General features: G+C 45.0%; 1 protein-coding gene across 7 annotated transcripts in view; it reads right to left on the reverse strand.

Annotated features, from left to right (window-relative positions):
• The window catches only part of hspg2 (heparan sulfate proteoglycan 2), a 350599-nt gene that overhangs the window by 213174 nt on the left and 109620 nt on the right, over window positions 1-27805 (reverse strand). For all 7 annotated transcript variants that reach the window (XR_008725893.1, XM_055659492.1, XM_055659493.1 and 4 more), the window contains exons 4-5: window positions 8172-8281; window positions 5943-6001 (exon numbers count right to left, since the gene is read on the reverse strand). Coding sequence is in view for 6 of the 7 variants with exons in the window: in XM_055659492.1 (XP_055515467.1) it covers window positions 5943-6001; window positions 8172-8281 (169 nt within the window). In the remaining variant the exon portion in view is untranslated. The remainder of the gene's footprint in view (window positions 1-5942; window positions 6002-8171; window positions 8282-27805) is intronic.

Here is a 27805-nt window from a genome sequence, read left to right on the forward strand (position 1 = left end):
AATTTACAATTTCACCGAAACCAAGCTGTGCTTCTTTAGAGTGTGGGATGAAACCAGAGCTCCCAGAGGAAACCCACACAGGTCATGGTGGGGGGGTGGGGGTTGGCCGTCAGTTTCCCAGCCCGTCAGGGAACGGGGTTGGGCTGGAGTTGACACTTCGTCTCCACGCTGGCTGTTGGCCTGGGGCCGCTGGTGTCATCGGACCGGGGCTGTCGGTTGGCCCGGCGTAGTTGAGCTGGGGTTCCATTGCCTTTCACTATTCTGCTAATTTCAAGGCAATGGAATTTTACAGCCAACTGCAGCTCAACTCCTGCCGGGCCAACACTGACCTGATCGTTGTTTTATGCTCCTATACGCGACTCCTTCAACTTATTACGGTTTCCACTATATTAGTAACAAAATAATAATTACTCCTGGCCATTATCAGGTTGGCATATGAACCAGTGGTAACTGTGTGGAGACACATTCAGAACCGTCCATATAGTGTCCCGAGGTGAAACGTCACCTATCCATGTTCTCCATAGATGCTGCCTGGCCTGCTGAGTACTTCAGCTCTTTGTGTCCTTGTGTGTGTGTGTTAACCAGCATCTATAGTTCCTTGTTTCGACAGATTTATACCAATTGGAAGGTCGGGGACGGGTGGGATGTGGGTATGTGGAAAACATCTGTTGCGTCTCGAACTGGAATCCACTGTCTGAAGTGGTGTTGCAGGCAAAGCAAGTCATCATTTTCAACGGGGAAATTGGATAAATGCTCAAAGAAATGGCCAAAGAGTGGAATTAATTAGATTGCATTTTTCAAAGAGCTCGCACTGACTCATCGGGGAAGTGTGCCAAATCACCATCTCCTCTGTAACTCTAATGATTTACCACAACACGAGAGGGGGGGGAATCAGCCCAAGCAGGTTATTTGCTGGTCAAACTGTGAGTAGGACTATTGTAGAGGAAATCAAATAATTTGTTAACCTCATAAAAGGAACAAATGTTAAGCTCAATTCCTTTACTAAATGAAAGCACACAATGAAACGTCACGGCAGCCTGAAATATAGCAGACTGGACAGCTTATTTGTTCCACAAGATGGAAGTAGTTAATCAGAAAGGAACTGGTGGTGCACCAAGGGGCATTGGTTATCCAACACAATGGCAGGAGATTTGATTTAAAAAAAATAACCCCAAAGCCGGACTACATTTCTGTTTCCACTATTCAGCAAGGAGACAGGATGTCAAAACAAAGTGTTATGAAAATGATCGAGTTTGCTGTCAGGAAACAGAAGGAGCCTGTTGCAGTGCTCAGATAAGAGTGGCTGTGATTCATCTGAAAGGGCACAAGGACTTGGCCTGGGAGATTGAGGCAGTGAGGCTGATGAGAATGGAAAACACAGATGGTCTGGAGCAGAATTCACAAGTGAACCTGTTGACCATCGCTGGGGGAAAAGCCATGCAGAAGGATGGAAGCTCGTCTCCCAAGTACAACCTTTCAGGATTATGTTCAGGCGGATAGCATGTAATGCCCCCTGTCCCACTTAGGAAACCTGAACGGAAACCTCTGGAGATTTTGCGCCCCACCCAAGGTTTCCTGTGCGGTTCCCGGAGGTTGCAGGTGGTTGCCGGAGGTAGCAGGTAGTGGAAGCAGGTAGGGAGACTGACAAAAACCTCTGGGAACCGCACGGAAACCTTGGGTGGGGCGCAAAGTCTCCAGAGGTTTCCGTTCAGGTTACCTAAGTGGGACAGGGGCATAATGAATTAATGTTTGGCAGAGAGTGTGTAAAAATACCACGCAGAGGTCTGTGGGTGGGATGCATCCAGGATTGGTCTCATCTATTTGGTTGGTGCCCATGTTTGCAAAATTTCCAACTTGTTTTATCATCGAGCCGTCTGCGACTGCCAGGTTTGTCATGCTTATCTGAATCGACTCCATGAGCAATTCCTCGACCCACATGCCCAGCTGATCAAGATTCCATTGTAATTCCTGAACACCAACAGCTGTCTACGAAGATGGACACAAAGTGCTGGAGTAACTCAGCGGGTCAGGCAGCGAGTCTGGAGATAAAGGCTGAATAATGGCAGCGTGGGAAGGTTGGAAGAGAGAATGACATTGGGGGATCAGCGCGAGGCAACTTTCTCACCACCAGGGGGAGACGGCACATGCATGGAGAGCTGGAGTCCCGATACTCTGCTGCAGGAAAAATGTTTGCATGCAGATGCAGCAGGTAGTGGAGAGGGCACATGGTAACTTGGTCTTTATTGCCAGGAAATTGGCATTTAAAAATAGTTAAGTGTTGTTATAACTGCACAGAATCTTTGTTAGACCACATGTGCAATACCTCGTTTCCCTTATTTAAGAAAGGATATACAGGCAGTCCCACAAGAGATTCCTCAGGTTGATTCATGGAAGTAAGAGGTTGACGCATCATAAGTGGCTAAAAAGATAGATAGAGTCCGGGGCATAGAGATATATCACATGGAAATACATCCTTCGGCCCACTGAGTCTGTGGTGGCCATCATTGTGCATTTGCACTAATCCTTAACAATCTTTATTATTTACTTTCTGCATCTTAACACCAATTCGCCCCGGACTCTACACTTCATCCACACACTTGGGGTGTGTAGGGAACATCTTCTCGCAGAGGGTGATTATTTGCTGGAATCGTCTACCCCAGCTGGTTGCAGAAGTTAGATCATCCGGGGTATTCACAGAGCAAATACCTTTTGAAGGAGCAGCGAACTGAGGGCATGGTGATAGCAAGGTGAATATTTGAGGGCTGGGTGACCTGCTCCTGCTGCTTTGCTCGTGGGGGAGACGTTAACAGGAACATTTCCATGGCTTCCAACAACAACAACTAACAGCAGGATGCAGCCACCACATCAGAGGCCTCCGGCTGCACAGCACCAGACATGCTCTGGTCACAGAGTACTGTATCGTGATCGAGAAAATCAATTGTGGGTGGTGTAGCGGTAGAGTTGCTGCCTTACAGTGTCAGAGACTAGGGTTCGATCCAGACCGCCAGTTCTGTCTGTCCAGTTTGTATATTCTCCCTGACACCACGTGGGTCTTCTCCGGGTGCTCCAGTTTCTTCCCACATTCCAAAGTGTACAGGTGATCACTGGTCAGCACAGACTAACAGTGGGCCAAGCGGCCCGTTTCCACGCTGTATCTCTAAACTAAACTAAAATTTGAAACACTATTCAGCAGTAAGGTAAAGATTACAACTATTATCTCAACTGTAGCAAGCGGCCAAGAAAGTCTTGGAATTTGTTAAGCTGGACTCAATAATACATGGATTGTGATCAGGCAGTGAGTGGGAGTAGACTATCCGTGGGAGTAATGCATGATCTTTCCCTAAAGAGGTTTGTATCGGGCAGCTCAGCAGTGATGAGTGATGAAATTGGAATGTTCTGGGTCAGTGGGATATTTTTGCAGCTTTGCTCTTCTGCACGATTAAAGAATCAGTTGTTAACATCTCCCCGGTTCCAGCTGCAGATAGCTGCCGCTCTCCGCACCTCACGGGCACTTCGAGCCATGTTGACAGCTTGTAGATTTCATGCACATTGACAGCCTTAACTTTTCAAAAGCTGAGAAATTCCCATTACATCTGCCATCTGTGGCACACAGACACACGAGTTACTGCTGCCGTTCCACAGCTCTCGAAACCACGCTCAAACCTGATCTCTGTAACTGTTGGTGTGGAGCCATAGAATCAGCATCTCCAGCATTTTTGTCAACCTTCGATTTTCCAGCATCTGCAGTTCCTTCTTAAACATCATATCTGTCTATACCAGTCAAAGAGTCATAGAGCTGTGAAGCATAGCAGCAGGCCCTTCGGTCCATCTTGTCCATACACACCAAATTTGCACACTGGGCTAGTGCCATTTGCCTGTGTTTGCCCCACAGCCCTCTAAAGACTTCTTATCAATATATCTGACCAAATGCCCTTTAAAAGTCATCATTGTGTGTGCTTCGACAGCTTCCAGGTACGGACTACTAAGAGTGAAAAAGTTGCCCCTGATTAACCTCCAAAGTACACTATACCATCAAATTTGGTATGAACTGCAAATTTGCTAAAAACATTGGTACATTGTCATCCATATCATTAATGTAGATTTAAAAAAAAAACCCAACAGGGAATCCAGCACTGAACCTTGTGGCATTCCACTGGGCAGAGGCCTCCAATCAGAAAAACATTACTGCACAACTTCCCTTTAAATCTTTCTGCCAAGTCAATTGTGAATCCGATTGTTTTAGAGCGATGCCGTCTGGAGCTATGCTCCCGGTAGGGCCACCCATTGTAAGGGCGAGGGGGAGGTCTCTGACGAAAAGCAATCCAACGAAGACCTCAACGGGGGAACAGGTGGAGGACGATGGCTGATCTTAGTGGAGCGTCACAGCGGCTGGGAAGGCGGATGAAGGCTGCAGCCGAAAAGTTTTCATTGGTCGGCATGAACTCCATGTCACTGGATCCTGACCCAGATCTGTCAATGACCATGGGGTGGCTATCTGTGCAACCGTCTCCCCCCACGTTAAACAATGTCACGCACAGGCATCCTCCATATAGGGGATAGCACCTGGGAGACACCCATGGTCAGCCATGACTGAAGGAGGCCTAAGAAGGTGGATGTTTATGTTGACTTTTATGTGGTAGCGTGTCTTGTTGCTTTTCACTTAGTATGGCCGTATGGTAACTCAAATTTCACTGTACCTTAATTGGTACAAGTGACAATAAACTGACCTTGGCACCATGAATGTGCACGGATCGCTGGATATTGACCATTTTTCAGCACAGCTGCTCAGTTGCTACTGTTAGTGATAGTTGTGCTGATACCAGTCTTGTCTGCATAATTAATTGAAAAAATACATTTGCCTAGGGGCCAATCAATCTGCTCTTAGAAAGTGCTAGCAGCGATATAGAGGGCTAAATGGACTTTCTCAGCATGGAACAACTCTTTACCTTTAACACTGAAATGCTCGAACACAGGGCTGCCAAAAGGTTATGTGTCAAAATGGTTCTCCATGGGGTAACGAGTACTGTTACTGAACGGTAACGCAGTCAAGTGTAAATAAGGATATGAAATCAGGCTGGCATTTCTAAGCACAGATCAACAATGTTGGGTGTTCTCGCATACCTTTCAGCTGAGAAGTTAAATAAGCAGGAGAGAAGCCAAGCCCAGCCGGTTACGAACATGAATTCTGACTTTGTCTTTTTACATTCTCAGGTCCTCAACAGAGACAAACATTGTCCAAACCTTCTAACCTCCTGGATCATCAACAAATTCACAATCAATCCCTCCCATTGAGTTACTCCGGCGTTTTGTGTCTACCTCCCGGTTGACACATTCCCTTACTGATCGGAATAAACCAAAGGATGTGTAAAGCACATGAAACACCTCCAGAGCCAATTCACATTGAGATCTTGGTGAGATTAGCTTAATCTCAACACATTGTCAACAACTCTGCAGGGCACAAGAGTTCACATCAGACCAATAGCCAATGGCACTGATTATGCACTACAGTTTGGAAAATTAATAACAAGGGCATTGGGATTAATGGGGTTAAGAGCTGACATAGATTTGATGGACTGAATGGCCTCCCGCTACATCCTGAGAAAATATAACATGATAATAAGGGATTATTTCTGTGGTGATACTGAGCTATGCGTACAGTTCTAATCCAGTGCTCGGTTTATCCTTGTGTAGAAACAAAGATCGGCAGATGCTGATTTACCAAAGATAGACACAAAGTGCTGGCGTAACTCAGCAGGTCAGGCAGCATCTCTGGAGAAAAAGAATGGGTAGCATCTGAAGAAGGGTCCCAACCCAAACCGTCACCTATCCTTTTTCTCCAGAGATGCTGCCTGACCGCTGAGTTACTCCAGCACTTTGTGTCTATCCTTGGTTTATCTTCCATTGGTTCACATGCAGAGAGACTGTGCCCGAATAGCACTTACCTAATCAATACCACGGTGACTGACTGATCTCCTGAGATCCTGTGGTATTCAGACTCAAGCTGCAAAGAGAGAACATTATAAGGCATGAAGGCAAACTTCACCATGTCTAATATTCTGTCTATTTAACACATTGAATTACGAGTTAACCAACCACTGGCCATCTGTGTAATACCATCAAAAGATTGTGCAAGTGGATAAAGTTCTTATTTTAATCATTCATACCAAACGAATGATTAGAGGCGGCACGGTGGCGCAACTAAAGAGTTGCTGTCTTCAAGCACTCGAGACCCGGGTTCGATCCTGACTATGGGTGCTGTCTGTACGAAGTTTCACGTTCTCCCTGTGACAACCTGGGTTTTCTCTGGGTGCTCCAGTTTCCTCCCACATTCCAAAGCTGCGCAGGTTTGTAGGCTAATTGGCTTGGGTAAAATTGTAAATTGTCCCTAGCGTGCAGGATAGAGCTAGTGTATGGGGACCACTGGTCGGCATGGACTTGGTCGGCCGAAGGGCCTGTTTCCACGCTGTATCTCAAAACTCAACTATCAGCAGCCCGTGAATGTGACAAAGGATAAACTGGTAGGACTGGGACTTTGCACTGATTTTTACAAGAAGCTGGGTTTTACTGCACGAGCAATCCTGGGCAACAAGTTGCCAACAGATTTCCCCCCAGCACATCTTCTGTACATGCTTGGAGAAAGTCACAACATAACATTAGCAAAAACGAATGGCATTGGATTTTACAGCCTCTGCAACAACTGCTGGGCTTTATTGTATCATAAAAGCTTTTTCCAACCCAAAAACTACCACCTTATTTGCTGTGATGTGGGGAAAGATGTGTTTAAACAAAGCAGAAGCAGAATGTATTTACTAAATGGTTTGCTGGTTGTAACCCTAAACCAACAGCTGGAAATTTATAGAAAGGTGACGTTTTCTGGTCAGGACCCTTTTTCCATCTGATCGTAGTTGGGGAGGAGGGATGGGAGGAAGGGGTGGTGAAGCTGGAGGAGAGGGGCGGGACAAAGTGTGGCAGGTATAAGATAAACACAGACAAAGAGGGGGTGGGTTCAATAGGCAGATGGTTGGACAAAAGCCAGAGATTAAAAACAGGTGTGAGACGTTTTTCTTCTGTTTTTTCATACCTTGCCTTTGTCCAAGCAACTGCTGATCAAACCCCCCCCCCCCCCCCCCCCCCCCCCCCCCCTCGTCTGTGAACACCTATTACCTGCCACGTCTGAGACTGTGAGAGAGTTCTGCGTTCCAACTAATTTTGGTTCCAACTTCTTTTTGTGGTTTCCCAAATTCGGACATTCCAGAGATGGGAATATAACTGCTGGGACCACTTTCAGATGCCTCTTCATAATTCCAGTGCCCTCATATTTTTCTCAAGAGAGGAGGCCATTTTGCTCTAATCTCACTGTACCACATGGTGCATGGGACAATAAATGTAACTTGAACTTGATCACATCTATGCCACCTCTCAGAGCTTTCACATCAATATACTAACCCCCCCCCCCCCCCCCCCCGCGCACTAACTTCCCACAACTTGCTCTCATCCCCTCTAATTTACCTACCACTCATCTAAACAACAGGAACAGGCAGCTTTTTGCAGCCAATAACTCACTTGCACATCTTGGGGAGGCCAGAGGAAACCCAGAAAGAACATGCAAAGTCCACACAGTCTGAGCCCCCATGTTAGAGTTGAACGTGGTTTACTGGAACTGAGACAGGGGGTCTACTAGCTGCACCACTGTGCGAGTTCAACCTGGTCGCTCCTCCACTCGCTCTTCGTTGTTTAGTTCAGAGATACAGCACGGAAACACAGATTTCGCCCACTGATTCCACGCTGCCAATCGATACCCGTTCACACTAATTCTATGTTATCCCACTTTTGTATCCAGTCTCTACACACCAGGGGCAATCTACAGAGACCAGTTAACCAACAAACCCACACTTCTTTGGGATGTGGGAGAAGACACAGAGCACCAGGAGGAAACCCACACGGTCCCAGGAAGAATGTTCAAACTCCACACAGACAGCACCCGAGGCCAAGATCGAACCTGGGTCTGGTGCTGTGAGCCAGTGGCTCTACTGGCTGCACCAATGTGTCACCCTGTGTCATCCTCTAGAGTATGCCAAAGAGCATCCAGCCCTCCCTGGTTATTAAGAAAATGACCGTGGTCTGGGGTTAAAGCCCAGGACCACGTGACAGTATTGGTCTCCTCTACTCACCGAGTCGATGATTCCTTCAGAGATTTCACTGAATGCTTCAGACTCAAAATCTTCCAGTTGTGGATTGAACACGATTGAATTTGTGAAATTCACCAGCACGCGGTAGTAAACTGCAAAAATAAAAAAAAACACAGGATTTATTGTAAATCCAACAAGCAAAGAATTGGATATATTTTTCACCAATAAAATTCCATTCCTTCACACTCAAAACCTACTCATGATCTAGACCAGGTTCAGACATGCCAACCACCAGAACCAAAATCATCTTATCCTTTTATCCATCAACATAAACTCCGCCAACTCAATCAGTGTTAAAGGGTATCATGCAAACTCCACACTTGCGACAGACCCAAAGCCATATTGCTGAAGTTGACTGGTGACATAGACTTTCTGAAGACTGATCAATAGCCAATGTGAGAAGCAAGATCCTAAAAACAGCCATGAATGAAATGCCCAAATAATTTGTTTATGATGGTGGGGGGTTGGTTATTTCTAAAACATACTTCTCACTTTGTCTGCACTCCCCTCTGACCAGCTACTGTTGGTCGGCATGCGTAGGAAGGAACTGCAGATGCAGGTTTAAACTGAAGATAGACACAAAATGCTGGAGTAACTCAACGGGACGGGCAGCATCTCGGGAGAGAAGGAATGGTGACGTTTCGGGTCGAGACCCTTCTTCAGGCTGGTCAGGGGAAAGGGAAATAAGAGATGTATTGTTGGTCAGCACCTCTCTGAAGATCTGAAAGCTTTACTCATGATCATTACCATGTGCTCCATAACTGGGCACTGAATACAATCACATGTCAGCCACAGGCCTCAAACACTGGGCAATGCACCAATGCAAATGTCATGGTTTTGGCATTCATGTAACATCTCTTTTTTATCAAAGCCCATCGTACAAAATAATCTGTGTTTGAAAGTGAGAAGTACCATCAATAGGTTCTATTGAAGGAGATAAAATGATGAGGTGATTCCATAAGATTCTGCCACAACTCGACAACCTAAACACAGTTGTGATTTATGTAAGTCGGTCATTGACAAATGAAAGCAAACATCATTGGGGCTGTTGTACTGAAGTCCTGCTCTCTAGAAACAGTTGCTTCTGGCCAACTGTTCCAATACGGATACAACACTGGCATCCAGATGGAGAGACATTCCAATGGTTAGAGCTCTGATGAGGATCAATGAGTGAAATATGAAGTAATGTCTGGACAAAATCCATGCAGTGAAAAATTGCTCAGGAATGTCTGATGGATAATTATCACCAAATCAATCCACTCTCACTCTCCAGGTCAGTGGAGGGGTCCATCACCGGTAGTCAAGTGGCACTTACCAATGTCATACTCTTTGACGTTGACCCTATCACAGCTTTGATCCAAATGTCACCAAAGAGTTAAAGTGATTACGACTGGCTTTGACATCAGACAGCTTCTGAACCAATGTGGTATCAGGCTTCCCTGCTAAAACTGAAGTCAATAGTCATCAGGGGAAAACACTCCTACGCCTGGGGTCACGACTCACACAAGGGAAAACGTTTATAGTCTTTGGAGGTTAATCATCCCAGTCCCAGAACATCGCTGCCGGAGCTCATGAGGTTTAGGTTTATTATTGTCACGTGTACCGAGGTACATAGAAACATAGAAAATAGGTGCAGGAGTAGGCCATTCGGCCCTTCGAGCCTGCACCTCCATTCAATATGATCATGGCTGATCATCCAACTCAGTATCCTGTACCTGTCTTCTCTCCATACCCCCTGATCCCTTTAGCCACATCTAACTCCCTCTTAAATATAGTCAATGAACTGGCCTCAACTACCTTCTGCGGGAGAGAATTCCAGAGATTCACCACTCTCTGTGTGAAAAAAGTTTTCCTCATCTCGGTCCTAAAAGATTTCCCCTTTATCCGTAAACTGTGACCCCTTGTTCTGGACTTCCCCAACATCAGGAACAATCTTCCTGCATCTAGCCTGTCCAACCCCTTAAGAATGTTGTAAGTTTCTATAAGATCCCCCCTCAATCTTCTAAATTCTAGCGAGTACAAGCTGAGTCTATCCAGTCTTTCTTCATATGAAAGTCCTGACATCCCAGGAATCAGTCTGGTGAACCTTCTCTGTACTCCCTCCATGGCAAGAATGTCTTTCCTTGTCATACAGTGTCGTACAGTGATAAGCTTTTTATTTGCATGCTATCAAAACAGATCAGATATACTATCTATAAATATGTTCAAGTCAAACTCAGATACAATAGATAGGGAAAAGGGGAAGATAGAGTAGAAAATACAGTTTTCAGCATTGTAGTGCAAGTCCAATGTCCACAACAGGGTAGAGGGGGTGGACAGTATCTATCTAATGGAAGCACCGTTCAATAACCTGATCACTGGGTCTCACAGGAGCAGCTCAGTGGTGTAGTCAGAGTTGTTGCCTCAATCGCTCTCAATCCTGACCAGAGGGAGAGGGGCTCGAGGGGATGTTAAGAGAGTAAATGGGATTAGTGTAGGATTAGTATAAATGGGTGCTTGATGGGCTGTTTCTGTGTGTATAACCCGATGACTCTTTGGCCATGTCGTAAGCCCAAATATGTCCCCAAGCTCCATCAGTGGCCAAGGTGAGAAGCGGAAACTTCACTGGTTTGCACAATGTTCAATGTTATTGTTAATACGAAGCAATTGGTTGTTACTTAGCAAATATGCCAGGTAAAAAAAAAATGCTGGGCATTGATCACTTCTGACAAGAGAAAGTTCCAACTACCTATCACTGACATTCAATGCCGTCACCCACTCCGAGTTCTTCACCAGCAATATCGTGAGGGCCAGAACAACCACAGCCTCAATCAGACCAGCTACATAAATACCATGGCTACAAGAACAAATCAGAACTGGGTTTTCTGCAGCAAGTGACTCACCTTGTGACACCCCTCCCTTCCTCCCGTCCCCTGCCAAAGAAAATGAGTCTATTCTTCCACAGGGATGTGCACTAATAGCAGAAGCAGAGAGTTACAGGGCCATAACAGAAGAATTCACTACAGATGGCTTATGTAGTAGAACAACTCCCTTGAACTAAACACTTTACTCTTATTTCACTACTTTATTTGGTGTTCTCCCTCGATCTCGACAGTACACATTGGGCGATCACATTGTGGAGCATTACTGCTCAATCCACAGGAGCCACCCTGAGGTTTTGGTTGCCTGCCCTTTCAACTCACCATTCCTCTCCTGCTCTGCACTGCTACAAAACGACCCGACCCAAGCAAGCTTGAGGAACAGCACCTCACCTTCCGTCTGGGCACATTAATGTCCTTTCAGACTTAATATTGAATTCTGCAACTTTAGGAAACACTTTCTTTTTGACTCCTTCAGAACTGGCCATTTTTGCCTGTATTCATTTTGCCTCATTTTTCTTTTTGTTTTGTAATAAATGTGCCAGACATAATCATCCCATGACCAGCATATTACACTGCCAAATAATCATACTCTGATTTTAGTTTCTATTTAATTGCCATATTTAAGTCATCTTATCTCACTCACATTTCCTTTGTTCCATGTGCTCCTCTTTCACCTATCCTGCTGCCTAAACTAACTTGCTTCCTTCTTTTCCCAGTTTTGATGAAAGGTCACAGACCAGACTCTTTTCTCTTTCCACAGATGCTGCCCGAAATTGAGTATTTACAGCAATTTCTATTTTTAATTCAGATTTCCAGTAACTGCAACCTTTAAAATGCTCATTTATTCAGTCCTATTCAACCCCTATTTATGGGCGAGGCCAGCCTTTATTGAACATTTTCCACGTCCTTTGAGAAGAGGGTAAAAGGCCTTTCTGAAGATCTATGTTTCTGATAGCTGGGGAGTTCTCATGAGAATATTTTGTTCAGTGTGGTTGGCTAATTTTGATTTTCGATCTAGCTCTTACATGGCACAATGAATCAACATAATCCCAGGTATTTAATAGGTTTGTTGACTACAATGCCTACTGGTCCAGGGCACTCAGCATGAGCAGGTATCAGATCTGGGCTCTATGCCATTCCAGATAACTGAGAACCATTGTGCCCATTCATGAGGGGAATAGATCGGGTGAATGAATATAGCCTTGGCGGTCGAGGGGGAGGTCTCTGACAAAGAGCAATCCAACTAAGACCTCAAGGGTGGGACATGCAGAGGATGATGGCTGACTTTAGTGGAATGGAAAAAGTCATCTTGAACTCCATGCCACTGGATTCTGACCCAGATCTGTCAAGCACCGTGCGGTGGCTGTCTGTGCCTCAGTCTCCCCACATTAAACAAAGTCACGCACAGGCGTCCTCCATGAGAGGACAGTCAAACACGTGTCGAGTGACCGCCGATGATTGTTAAGCAGAGATTTCATCTCCTGCATTAGAATTAGCCGATAACACAATCCAACCTCTGCTTCCTTTTCATACAAGACATCCGTATCTACTACCACCCTTCAACATAAATCTCCAGATATTTGCTCTCAAAGAATAATTCTACGTAGTCTATTATCTCAAGCCCCGTTTTTAGATTTTCAAAACAAAACATAATCTTCGGCAGCCATCAGTCACTTGTGGATTTACAGGAAATGTAAGTATTAAAATAATTATATTTTCATACACGGGGTGTGCTCAATAGATGGAACTCACAGCCAGAGGAGTTGGCGGAATCAGATATAATCACTATATTTAATAGATATTTACACAGAAGTTTAAATTGGCAAGGCATAGAAGGATACCGTCCTATTGCAAACAAATTGAATTAGTGTAGATGTGCAAAATGATCGGCATGGGCGTGGCGGGCCGAAGGGTCTGTTTCTATGCTGTGAAACTACGATTCTGCAGAATGGCCAGGACAGTCTCCAAAATCGGACATGCTTGGAAACCCTGGTGAAATATCCCATTTCCTTACACAAATCCTACTTCCTGTCCTTTGTAAATGGAAACATAATTTAAAACAGCATGGAGCTAACAAAAATGTCAATTGAGAATGGTCTGGCCACTGAGGTGCAACTTAAAATGCATTACCTCAGAGACATACAGTACAGAAATAAGCCATTTGGACCAATTTATCCATGCTGACCAAGATGCCTCATCTAGGTCAATCCCATTTTCCTGTATTTGGCCCATATCCTACAATTTCTAAAACCAATGCACTCTTGAAGAAAGATTCATCACTGTAGAATGCTAATCCCCAAAACTCAATCGTCACGGAAAGACTTCCTTCGGCTCACTGTCTGAGCCTTTCCGCGGGCGGGGCTGTATCTCTAAATCATTCACTCAGCTTGCCGATATCGTCCCAAAGTCTTTGCATCCTCTTCACAATTCAGATTCCCATTAAGTTTCAGCTCACCAACAGATTTGGAAGTGTTACATGTCGCGGGGGTGACTCCCGTATGGTCGTGAGTAGTCGCCCAAAGAGTCGTACCTTTTTCTGATCGCCGCTGGATTTTCAACATGTTGAAAATTTTCAGCAACCTGCTGCGACTATGACTATGACTGGTGCCGGCAAGTCGCCAAACAAATCGCTTAAGTGGGACAGGATCTTCAGTCAAATTGCTGCAACAGGTCGTGATAAGTTGGAGCACAAGGTATGACCCACCACGATTCACAGCCTGCCCACTAGGGATGAATCAATTTGTTCACACTATATTTTCTAGCTGTTAACTGACTCTTAATTTACACTCACGTACCACCCACAGTCCCATACGTTCTCTAAACTTATTCAACAAACTCCTGTGTAGCACCTTATTGAAAGCCCTTTGAAAATGCAAAAGCATCCCATCCATGGATTGGTCAAACATGATTTTCATAAATCCACATTGCTCATTTATTTTATCTTCTGAGTGAATTTATACAATGTCCACCTCCAGTTTAAAGTCCATTTGGAATATTTTGGAGGACCAAGAAACAAAGAACCAAAAATGTCCTTGTATCAACATTTTCCAAAATATTAGTTGGAGGTTAACATGTCAGTGGCTCTTTGTTTTCTCACACTGTTTCTTCTCGAATAGCTGAATCCAATTTCATTTGCTGCAATCCAATTTGCAGGGACAGCTGCAACATCTGAGTGATTTTGGAGAATGCTAGGCAGAGTGCCCACCATCTCCAGAACCACCTCTGGGATAGACTGAATGACACGGATGATGTGGTAGCCTGCAGGGAGAGGCTGTTGAAGACTGTTATTAATCTCGAGTCTGAAGGGAAGGGTAATTCAGCAGAGATGAATGAGAGCAGAGGAGGGAGAAATAACGCTGTAACTGTGAGACACAGAACGCAGCTCTGTTGTTGGAAATCTGAAGTAAAAGGAGGATACAGGAACTGTTCAGCGAGTCAAGCAGCTCTCATGCAGAGCGCCAAAGCACCTTAAACATTTGAAAGCCGGAGGCAAGTAAGTCAATACCAGCTGAGTGGGAATATCATCCAAGTTCTATGTGTAAAACATGCACATGATAGAGGTCACCAGTGGGAACATTAGTTATGGAGCAATAGGGGCACAGACAACTGAAGGAAGCTTTATAACTACATTCAGAACTGTCCAGCTATTTCTATTAATTTCATGCAAACATCTAAAGCACATTCCATAGTTCAATAATATTGGCAAGATACCCGAACAACTCATGAACATAAATCAAAACCCTTGTTCTTCTTTGTATTGTTTCAGCTCAGTGGGATGATGTCAGATTAGGGTCAGATTTTCTGGGTTTCCTGCACCACTTCGAAAGCTGAGTACATGACCAAGTCTATTGTTCAGCTGCAATACTGGGGGTCTGCTCCACTGCCGGGTGAGATTGAGACCCCTCGTCTGCCCCCAGGCAACCTATACCTCACCACGTGGAAAATGGCCACATGTCCCATTGAGTTTACCCTGGCCCTCAGAGCAATCCCATCATCCCCATTTTCCCACTGAATTCTCGCTGGCTGCTGTAAACTGTCCCTAGTTTGCAGGCAGGTGGTATAATTGGAAGGGGAGTTGGGGCTGAGGTGATGGGGTCAGCGTGGGATTAATGCGAGGAGTACTTTGATGGTGTTGGGGTGTACTCGGTGGAGGTGTGGATAGAGTGGATGTGGAGAGGATGTTTCCACTAGTGGGAGAGTCTAGGACCAGCGCTCATAGCCTCAGAAAAAAAGTATGTTCCTTAAGGAAGGAGATGAGGAGGAATTTCTATAGTTAAAAGGTGGTGAATCTATGGGATTCACTGACACTGAAGGCTGTGGAGGTGGCCAATATAATCTTTAAGGCAGAGATGGATAGATAGATTCTTGATTAGTACGGGTGTCAGGGGCTATGGGGAGAAGGAAGGAGAATGGGGTTAAGAGGGAAAGATAGATCACCCATGACTGAATGTCAGAGTAGACTTGATGGGCCGAATGGCTTGATTCTGCTCCTATCACTTACGAACATGATCAAAGGCCTGTTTTCATGCTGTGTGATCCTATGACAACATAGTGACCATACCTTACACATATGGGCTGTAAGACTAGTGATTTGTGTCTATAACATGCTGCTTACTTCCTAAGTAGATTCATTCAGGATATGAGCAGCACTTTGTAGACACATTCGTGTTCTTTCCAAAATCAGCACATGTTTGTGGTCTTTTGACTTGATATGGAAGATAAATGAGATTTGAATCAAGGGGAAAGAACTGCGTCTGTATTTAACTAAGATTTATTTCATCATTACATTCGTTTGAATCATGACCATCAGGTCATAAAGCTAAAGTTTTCAAAGTTTAGACTTATAAGGAGGAAAAGAAACATATTGTGTGGACTTATGTGGAATCTATTTGGTTTAAAGTTTGAGTATTTTTGTCCAAAGTATTCAACAATTCAAATTTATCAGCATAATGACAGAAGGACATTAAACAACTCAATCGAAAAATTTAAACTCATTTTAAGGTTTATTTTTAAACGTTGAAATCATTTTTTATTATAAATGATATAACTTTTAACATATTTTTGCTCATCAGCAAGGGTAGTGGCACACTGGCACAACTGGTAAAGTTGCTGCCTCACAGCACCAGAGACCCAAGTTCAATCCTAGCCACGGCACAGTCTGTATTGAGTTTGCACATTCTCACTGTGACCATCGCACTTACTTCCGGTCTCTCCGGTTTCCTGCCACATCCCAAAGGCCTTTGTTAATTGCCCCTAATATGTGGGGTGTGGATGAGAAAGTGGCATAATATAGAAGTGTAAATGGGTGATTGAAGGTCAGCTTGGACTTGGTGGGCTGAAGGTCCCGTTTCCATGCTGTGTCTCTAAAACAAAAATATCCACAACTTCTAACCGCTGCCTCTGCAGGCCATGACTTTCGCTGCCATGCTGGAACTCCCTTTGCAAACCTCCCTGCCTCTCTTTTCTCTTATGCTGCAGTCTTTCAATCAGAGACGTTTTTGCCCTATTCCCTTCTGTGGCTGTAAGACAAATTTTATTTTCTAACACACTGCAAAACACATTCGGATGCTCTACTGTACTAAAGGTGGTACATCAATGTAAGTGACTGGTTCTGACGAAAGACCTGAGGTGTTCTTCTCTGCAAATATTGTCTGACCCGCTGAGCATTTCGGACATTTTTGTTCTTATTTTTGTTTCCCATCTAGCAATTTTCTTGCTGCTGCACACCAGCTCACCACATTTAGCCAGAACACAAACCAAGGCGTCTGAGGAAGAACTTGAGGAAAGACTTTTCCACCCAGAGAGATGTGAATCTGTGGAATTCTCTGCCGCAGAAGGCAGTAGAGGCCAATTCACTGGATGTTTTCAAGAGAGATTTAGATATAACTCTTAGGGTTAACGGAATAAAGGGATATAGGGAGAAAGCAGGAACAGGGTACTGATTTTGGATTGATCAGCCGTGATCATATTGAATGGCGGTGTCAGCTCGAAGGGCTGAATGGAATACTCCTGTACCTATTTTTTCTATGTTTCGATGTTTCTATTTCAGGAATCTGTTAGCTGGAATCAGTCTGAAGAATGGTCTCTACCCGAAACATCAACAATTCCTTCTCTCCATAGATGCTGCCTCACCCACTGAGTTACTCCAGCATTTTGCCAGCAACTGCAGTGATTTATTAAACGTTTTGTATATCACGTCCCATAAGCCTCTAGACTTGTTCCTTGACCAACATGGGCGACAAAAGTACATATGAGTCTCGAGAGTGCACACAAGTACATGATAAAGGAACAGAGAGGCCACTCACTCCCTCAAGTGTGATTCACCATTCAGTGCAATCATGTCAGGTCTGACAGTAATTTTAGCTCCACGTTCCTGTCAACCCTTGCTCATCCCGCCCCCCCTTGCTTGTCAAGAATCTAGCTGTCGGGTAGATAGTCAAAGTATTTTTCCTATGGTAGAGATGTCAAAATGAGGAGGGCATAGTTTTAAAGTGAGAAGTAGATGATTAAAGGGGTAATGATCTGAGGGGTAAGCTTTTTTTTTCACAGAGCGGTTGATATCTGGAATACATTGCCAGAGGTGGTGGTGGAATCAGATGCCATCACTGTGTTTAAGGGGCTTTTCAGATCTACAGCAGGCAAGGCATAGAGATTTGCTGATCTAATGCAAGCAAACAGAATTAGTGCAGTGGACAAAAAGGTTACCATGGATATTGTGGGCTGAAGAGCCCATTTCTGTGCTGTGGCAATCTATGACTCGTTGACTCCACGGGTGCTTTAAAAATGCTCAACGATTCTGCTGCTAACACACTGTGAGAAAGAGTTTCAGAGACCCGCATGTCTTTGAGGGGGAAAACTTATTTTTTGCTTTCAATTGGTGTCCCATGGTAGTAGATTCTCCCTGAGGTGGAGACATGTTCTACAAGAACACTCAGGATTCCATCTATTTCAATTTGGTTCCTTCTCATTCTGCCATTGTCCAGTGGATCCAAGACTTGCCAGCCCAACTTTTCTACTTGAGACAACAGACCCTTGCTTTAGCATTCCGAGTCCTTTTCTGAACCGCTTCCAATGCATTCACGTTCTTTCTTAAGCAAGGACACTAATATCGTACAGCTTCCTCTCCCAGTGACCTTGGTTTCTTGGTCCTCCAAAATATTCCAAATGGAATTTAAACTGGAGGTGGATCTCACCAATACCATATATAACTGGAGTATGGCATCTGTTTTTTTTTTAATTTCGTTGGCGTGAGTCTTGAACTCAATTCAGACTGAAAGTGAAACAGACCCATAAGCAGCAGATGGCTAATGGCAGCCATTAAAATCATGGAGTCCAACACTAAGGAAACATTGATCTCTCAAGCTTCCTGCGGCGAAGAAACATTGTTTTGAAAACTGTCAACACACAACTCTTTTATCTATTTAAGCTTTTAAGTATTAACAAAAAACACTTCCACTGAACTTTGAAGGGAATCGAGCAGAGACGGAATCAATCAGGATGATTGCTCCCAGAGATGCCTGCTAGAGAGTTCAGCTCACTGGTTGCCTTGGGTCAATTACTATGAATGTTGCCCTTGCAAGCCAGAGTCTCTGAATGCCAGCAGTTTGTGGTATGTGGCCTCTCACAATAGCAGTTTATGTCCCACTCCTTGAGCCTGCATTAGGTATGCATTGCGATCCTGCCGCAGTTGGGCTTCATCTGTTTTCATCGGTCTGAAAAGTATTGTTTTGAAATGCAGAAAGTACTAAAACAATCATCATGTGTGGAGTCGCACAGGATGCTGCGGTCAGAGAGGAATTAAGCAGGACTTTCTCCGCGGGGGAACGGGGAAAGCGAATTCGATTGAAGGGCCTGTTTGTTCTCCGATATCTCACAGCAGACATCACACAGGACTGCTCATGCGTGTGAGAGAATCTGATACCAATCATAATCGGATCCCACATGGCACAGCGTACAGTTCAGCTGGAACGGGATCATACGAGGCAATCCTTAATGTCTGGTTGCGGCAGATTAACACAGCCTGATGTCAGTCATGGTCTAATTGTCGTTTTATGGCCATTTCGTAGATAGAAAGGTGCAGCTGAAGGTTTGGAAAGGAGTAAAAGGCTTTTCTTCTTGTCAATATTTCTGTGGGTCTGACATGACTAGCCTAGACATTTCACCGTGGGCTGCTTACCGTTTCTGCAGTGTTGCTCCCAGGATTAATACATACAAATGAGTCATTACATGTCAATTCCAATGGTCTCTTAATGTAGCAAAAGCTCACACAATCACAGTTTTGTTAATGGAGAACTCACTTATGTCAACATAATCCTTGCTGTGTTTACTTTCTCTCAAGACTTTCTTACAGTCACCCTACTGTGTCGGCATGGACCTCCATAAGTAATTAATGGTCAAGACCACACACAACATCAACGATGGTGTTTAAAACATAAGAACATAGGGTAGTAGAGGTCAGTGAGATTGAAGCTAATCTACCTCAGCAGCATTTCCCTGCCATGCTTAGATGCGTCCAGTCCGCCAAGGCCTACCAGATCTCCTGGTCGCTAACCAATTTAATTCTTCTTCCCATTCTCACTGACCTTTCTGTCCTGGGCCACCTCCATTGCCAGAGAGAGGCCACATACAAACTGGAAGAGCAGCACTTCATATTCCGCTTGGGTAGCTGAAAACCCAACGGTATGAACATCGAATTCCCCCCTACCTCCACAAACTGCCTAAAGTAGGGTCCCGACCTGAAACGTCACATATCCACGTTCTCCAGAAATACTGCCTGACCTGCTGAGTACTCCAGCACTTTGCATTTTCTTATACTTACATATCCCTTCATTCCCATAATATACAGAAATATGCCCATCTTTGTTTTGAATGCAAACCATTACTAAACCCAATAGAGAACTGCAATGATTAACAACCCCCTACATGAATAAATTTGTAGTTTTTTTGGTCCTTAATAGCATACCCCTAGTTCCATATTCCTTATTTGGAGGAAACACCCTCCCCACATCACCCTGTTGAGCCCTCAAAACATTTGGAACAATTAAATGTTCGCCTTTCATTCTCCAAAACTCTGGAGAAAAGAGGCCCAGACTCTTCAACCTCACCTCCTACGACAGGCTGGCTCTTCAGAAAGCAGACTGGTGAATCTTCACTGCACTCCCTCCATAGAAAGTCTAACCTTGAATAGTCCTCCGGCATTAGACCATTATACCATCTGCTTTCCTGGAATGCCTAGGATAGTTTTACAGATATTTTCACAATTGCTGCTACTTTTTCAGACTATGATTCCAGGAAACATTGTATTTTCCCATTGATGTCCCTAGGCGTAAATATCATCAACAATTTGTCCTGGACCAACCGCACTGAAGGTATAGCCAAAAGAGCATACCAACGCCTCCATTTCCTCAGGAGACCAAAGATGTTTTGGCATGTCTCTAACAACTCTTAACAATGTCTACAGATGTATCATGGAAAGCATACCATCGGGTTGCATGACAACTAGGTTTGCAGGACCCTAATGCAAGTGCGCAAGAAATTGCAGTGTGTTTTTGATGTCGCCAAATCGATCACATAGACCAGACACGTGGCCATCGACTGCATCTACACCACGCTATCTCAGGGAGGCAGCTAACATAATGAAAGTCCCTTTTCAGTTCACTTCAGTTCAGTTTAGTTTATTGTCACGTGTACTGAGGGACAGTGAAAAGTTTTTGTTGCTTGCTAAGCAGTCAGCAGAAAGACAATACATGAATAGAATCGTTCATCCCCTCTACTCCCCTCTCTCGCCGGGTAGAAGATACAAGAACTTGAACGCAGGAACCACCAGATTCAGGAGCAGGTTTTCCCCACACTGTTATCTGTACTGAACTCTTCTGCCATAAACCAGGGTCGATTCCTGATCTTACAGCCTACCTCATTGAGGATCTCGGACTGTTTCTCTGTAACTAATGTTATAATGCTGCAACACTATATTCTGCACTGTGGTGTTTTTCTCTTCGTGCTACCTATTCTACCTGTGTATGACTTGATTGAACTCCAGTATGGCATGTGTTTAAGAAGGAACTGCAGATGCTGGAAAATCGAAGGTACACAAAAATGCTGGAGAAACTCAGCGGGTGCAGCAGCACCTATGGAGCGAAGGAAATAGGCAACGTTTCGGGCCGAAACCAAAGGGTTTCGGCCCAAAACGTTGCCTATTTCCTTCGCTCCATAGATGCCGCTGCACCCGCTGAGTTTCTCCAGCATTTTTGTGCACCTCCAGTATAGCATGGTCTGGTTTGGCTGGATACCATGCAAACAAAAGCTTTGTCATTGTATCCAGGTACAGGTGACAATATTAAACCAACACCAAACCATACCATGCTATTTCTGTTATTCAATAATTAATGAGTTATTTAAACATTTTTAGATCATGAGTGGCGCTCCATGAAGTGCTTCATCCGGCCTTGCTACTAAGATGTGTGATGCCTTTAACTGGTTGGACGTGACAGCCAGCACGCCTGTAAGACTTTACTGAAAAGGGAAAGCCATAAAATAGAAAGTAACTTCCTTTATATGGGTAAGTGCATTTTATTATATTTGAAATCTTTCCCAAGGACAGCACAGCTCAGCTGGAGACAGCCAGCTCACTGAGGTGTCTGTTTTAAGTTACTGCGACTGTAAATCACAGCTTCATGGCACATCCAGAGTTCCTGGCCAGCTCACTTGCAGAAGGAGCCAGCATCAGATAACAAATGGCCAACGACAGGGTTTGTCAGCTCGCTTGAAAGGACATTTCAACCTGCTCTGGAACCTTGTCCATTCCACCATTTGGGGAACGCTACCAAGCTTTCACAGGCTGAACGACCGTTCCACCAGAACGAGACAAACGTAAGGGACAGTGTCCAGTGAGGGAGGTTGGGCACTTGTGGTCGCCATGTGCAGGTTTCCACTGAAACGCTGGAAGACACATAACTAAAGATAGACAAAAATGTTGGAGTAACTCAGCACGACAGGCAGCATCTCTGGAGAGAAGGAATGCTGCCTGTCCCGCTGAGTTACTCCAGCATTCTGTGACTATCTTTGGTGTAAACTAGTTTAGTTTAGTTTATTTTCATGTGTAGGTTCACACGGAAGATAATATCTTGTTCAAGAAGGAACTGCAGATGCTGGAAGATCGAAGGTACACAAAAATGCTGGAGAAACTCAGCGGGTGCAGCAGCATCTATGGAGCGAAGGAAATAGGCGACGTTTCGGGCCGAAACCCTTTTTCAGATAATATCTTGGTTTATTGATTGATTTAATTATTTGATTGAAAGATACAGCATGTAAATAGACCATTCGGCCCATCGTGTCCACCTCGCCCACCGATCATCCATTCATACTAGTTCTATGTTATCCCACTTACTCATCCACTCCCTGCATTAGGGGCTTACTGAGGCCAATTGTCCTACAAACCCGCACGTCTTTGGGATGTGGGTGTAAACCGCAGCACCTGGAGGAAACCCACACAATCACAGGCAGAATGTGCAAACTCCACTAAGACTGCACCTGAGTGCAGGATCGATCCTGTTTCTATGTGAGATACAGCACAGAAACAGGCCCTTCGGCCCACCAAGTCCGTGCCAACCAGCGATCCTACATACTATCCTACACACCAGGGGCAATTTACAATTTTACCAAAGCCAATTAACCTACAATCCTGCATGACCTTGCAGTGTGGGAGGAAACCGGAGCACTCGGAGAAAACCCACGCCGTCACAGGAAAACCTTCTAAATCGGACACATAGCCTCTGCTCACCCCTAAAGATGCACAATTGCACACCTGCCAACTAGTCCGATTTTATCATGTTTGTTCCGATTTTTAAGTTAAAAAAGTGTGAAAAATCGGAACAGAGCGATTTTGAACAGTACAGCACAGGAATGGGCCCTTTGGCTCACAATGGTTGTGCCGAACATGATACCAAGTTAAACTGATCTCATCTTCCTGTACATGATCCATAATCCCTCCATTCCCTGCACTTCCATGTGCCGATCCAAAAGCCTCTGAAACACCACCATCATATATCCGTCTCCACCACCACTCCTGGCAGCACATTCCAGGCACCCACCACTCTCTATGCAAAAAAAAACTTCCTTTAAACCTTCCCCCTCTTACATTATGGCTATGCTCTCTAGTGTCGGACATTTCCACCCAGAGAAAAAGGTTGTGATTGTCTACTCTGTCTAAGCCTCTCATAACTTTAGCCTCGATATAATGTTAATGTGCAAAAGCATTCCCCCCCCCCTCTGCATGCCACCGACCACACTGCGCACGGACTGAGGTGTACCGACGGCAACTTGCTCCGTGAACGACAGGACACTTACCATATTCCGCAGGCTCAGGGCTACTGTTCATTTCTGCTACAAGTGGAATCACTGCAGGACGAACTGCGCCATGCAAGAGAGAGACAGACACGGGCTGCGGTGTGAATGAAACTGGACGACAAGGAGGGGGAAAATCGGAGAATAGGGCAGAAAGGTTGAAGAGGAACAGTGGAAGGAGACAAGACAGATGAAGGAAACATAGAGTCAAAGGATGGGAGAGGGAAAAAGAAAAAGAAAGTGAGTAAAAGACAAAACAAAATGCACACTTTTATCATAGATTAAAATTCAACTTCATTTGGAATTTGGTGTCATTCTCATGTAAATAGTACAACGCATTTTTTCTCCTTACAAAGAGATCACTTTTTTTTTTTTTTTAATAATTTATTTATTAGAAGTACAATCCTTTTTTTCAGGTGCCAAATATATATTGGCATGTTACATTTTATGTACAGCTTCATTTTTTTTTAAATGAAAGAGAGAAAGAGAGACTAGATAATAGAGAATAGAAAAACATGTGATGTATAGTGTGTGAAAAAGAAAAAGGAAGAAGTGGAAGTAAGGGATTACTTAACCAGTGTGGAAATTGTTTACATTCTCGTTGGTCTCACGGTTGGAAAGGGTCGACAGGAGATTGGCAAGACGCTCGTCAAAACTTGGGATTCCCTACGAATCACTGAGCAAACACTGTTTTTCTCCGGGGTAGTCCCCCGACAGTATCCGGCAGATTCATCTCGCTGCTGGGAAACACCAGAGCAAGCACAGAGGGTGGGCAGCACCCAAACCGCAAGAGACATTCCACCACTCGAGAGTGCGGCAGGATCAATGTAAGGCAGCACGGTGGCGCAGCGGTAGAGTTGCCGCCTTGCCAGAGACCCAGGTTGGATCCTGACAACGGGCGCTGTCTGTCCAGAGTCTGTACGTTCTCCCTGTGACTGCATGGGTTTTCTCCGGGTGCTCCTGTTTCCTCCCACACTCCAAGTGACGTACAGGTTTGTAGGTTAATTGGATTAGATAAATATTACAAATTGTCCCTGGTGTGTAGGATAGTGAAAGTGTACGGTGAGATCACTGGTCGCTCATCCAGTGACCACAATATTTTATAACACCAATATTTTGTATAACTGTGACATGACTTGCTAACTCTTCTGCTTAATGCCCTGGCTTATGAGGGCAAACATGCCAAATGCCTTTTCCACTATTCTATCCACCTGTGCTTCCACTTTCCTCGGAGTTATGAACATGCTCCTTAAGGTCACTGTACATTAATACTCCTCAGATCCCAGCCTTTTACTTTATAGTCACAGTCATACAGTGTGGAAACGGGCCCTTCGGCCCAACTTGCCCATGCTGACCAAGATGCCCATCTGCCTGTGTTTGGCCCATATCTCTTTAAACCGATCCTACCAAACTTGTCCAGGGGTTTTTCTATTAGAAATTCTACCAGAATTTGACTTGAGGAAATCTCTTTTCAAACAATCAGCTGAACGGCCACATTCAGGCAGGGAACAGCACCCACCACTGGAGGAGCAACCCTGAAAATGTGGCTCAAAGTCACCACCCTTGTGCTCTCTGCCTTGTTGTTGGAGGGCAAGTTACAATCTTCCAATCTCCAGCACGCTGCATATCCGAGTCGCGGAGGAGAGGAGAACGGATGCTCCTTCGCAACTCAGATAAGCAACGTGCTGGAAACTGGAAGATTGCAAGTTCCATCCCGCAGTACGTGGGTGAGCTTGAGGGTGGTTGGTGGCTGTGAAAGAGATAGTGGACTTGGCAGTGCCCCTGAGCCAGTGCTGTGAAAGGATACAAAGCAGGTGGCTACAGCACACCCACATGTGGACCTGACTTCCTCATCAATGTCTTTGGTGCTTTCAATGGAACCATTCTATGAGCTGATTTGCAGCCTGCTTCCCTACATCATCACACTAACTGCACTTCAAAATCACCAGTCCATTTGCTGCACATCTCCTTGTGTTATGAGCAGCTCTAGAACGGAAGGCCGTCCTGCCTCTACAGCTAATGCACAAGCTACAGGAACTGGCATGTTTGCCCACATCTTGCGTTTTCTGTATTTTCATACCTTTCATATTTCCGTATTCCATATCTCTAGTTTCCCTCTCTCCTGATACTCAGGCTGAAGAAGGGTCTCGACCCGAAACGCCACCCAATCCTTCTCTCCAGTGATGCTGCCTGTCCCGCTGAGTTACTCCCCAGGACTTTGTGTCTCACCCATACATGCAGGTCAGGTGTGGTCAAGTCAACCTATACATGACTGCAGGTGTAGGAAGGAACTGCAGGTGCTGGTTTAAACTGAAGACAGACACAAAAAGCTATAGTAACTCAGCAGGTCAGACAGCAACACAGGGGAAAAGGAATAGGTGACATTTTCGGGTCGAGATCTTTCTTCAGACGGAAATCTTCCATGACTGCAGACTGGAGGAGCAAACCTACTCTTCCACACGGGGACAGCACCAGGCAATCTGCCGGCGGCAACCCACTGATGGTGTTCGGTAACCTACTGATGGCACCAGACAACCACACCAATGGAGCCTAGCAACTGACAAACAGCACAAGACGACCCATCCATTGCGCCCGACAAGCCCACAAAGGTGAATCAATTACTATAGGGAACGGGCAAGAAAATGGACTCTAGGATCAGCCATGCTCTTGTGGCATGGTGAAGCAGGCTTGAGGGGCTGAATGGCCTCACTCTGCTCCAGCCTCTCAATAGTCAGTGCAATTCAGCTGGAAAACCTCTGGCATTAAATTCCCAGTGTTCAGTTTCAAGCCAGAAATCTGTCCTAACCTGCTGCACAAAACTTTCTTCTTGGATGCATTGAGTTAAATTTACTGATGCCCAGTCTAGGTAATTATTGGATTAGAGCATGGAAAGCGAAATGTAATCCCCGGTTTCCAAGCTTAGCATTGTGGTGCATTTCCATGGAAGCTGCCACTTAGAATGGAAACCGCTGCCTATGTATAAACACCTCAAGCTGTTATTACACCGCTGACTACAGTGATGGTGTGGTGCTCACCCTGGGAAAGATGGTAGGTATATCATCAAATCCTAGCATGCTTCAGTATAACAGACACAAAAGGCTGGAGAAACTCAGCGGGTCAGATAGCATCTCTGGAGAAAAGGAGTGGGTGATGGAGAAACTCAGCGGGTGCAGCAGCATCTATGGAGCGAAGGAAATAGGCAACGTTTTGGGCCGAAACCGAAGGGTTTTGGCCCGAAACGTTGCCTATTTCCTTCGCTCCATAGATGCTGCTGCACCCGCTGAGTTTCTCCAGCTTTTTTGTGTACCTTCGATTCTCCAGCATCTGCAGTTCCTTCTTAAACACAGGAGTGGGTGATGTATTGGTTTGAGACCCTTATTCAGACTCTCCACTTTTTTCTCCATGGATGCTGACTGACCCAATGAGTTACTCCAGCTTTTTGCATCTATCTTCAGTGTAAACCAGCATCTGCAGTTCCTTCCTACACAATGCTCATATCAGTTTATTTTTGTTATTGAACTGGATCTCGAGCAGTCACAGAACCAGAAGCAGGCCAACCATCAAGCATAGTCTGAAGAAGGGCCTCGACCCAAAACGTCACCCATTCCTTCTCTCCAGAGATGCTGCCTGAGGTACTCCAGCATTTTGTGACTATCAACTACCAAGCACACGCCTACACTAATCTCATCAGTCTCATCACATAAACTCATCACTCCAGTCCTGAAACAACTTCACTGGCTTCCCATCTCCCACCGGATCACCTACAAAATCCTGATCCTCACCTACAAAGCCCTCCACCATCTGGCCCCACCATATCTCACTGACCTCCTTTCCCCCTACCAACCCTCACGGTCCCTCAGATCCACATCAGCTGGTCTCCTCTCCATCCACAAGTCCAACCTCCGCAGTTTTGGGGACAGAGCCTTCTCCAGGGCAGCTCCCAGGCTCTGGATCTCCCTCCCCCAACTGATCCGCAATTCCGTGTCCCTCACCATCTTCCAGTCCCGCCTCAAGACCCATCTCTTCACCTCTGCCTATCCTTAGCCCCACGTGCCGTCCCTTTTCATCTGTGCATTAATTGCCTCATACTGTGTTTTGTATTGAATTCTGTATTTACTTTGTGTACTAGTCATGTCTCTACTATTTATTTCATTCCCCTTACATGTTTTTCCTCTACCTGTTAAATTTTTGTAAGGTGTCCTTGAGACTCTTGAAAGGCGCCCATAAATAAAATTTATTATTATTATTATTACTAATCTCATGTTTAGTGTTGAAAGGAACTGCAGATGCTGGATTCCACCGAAGATAGACACAAAATGCTGGAGTAACTCAGTGCGACTGGGGAGAAGGAACTTGTGATGTTTCGGGACCAAAAACCCGCGTGGTCACAGGGAGAATGTTTAATCTCCATGC

This window comes from Leucoraja erinacea, chromosome 30 (genome assembly GCF_028641065.1).
Source record: "Leucoraja erinacea ecotype New England chromosome 30, Leri_hhj_1, whole genome shotgun sequence".
NCBI classification, from domain to species: Eukaryota; Metazoa; Chordata; class Chondrichthyes; order Rajiformes; family Rajidae; genus Leucoraja; species Leucoraja erinaceus.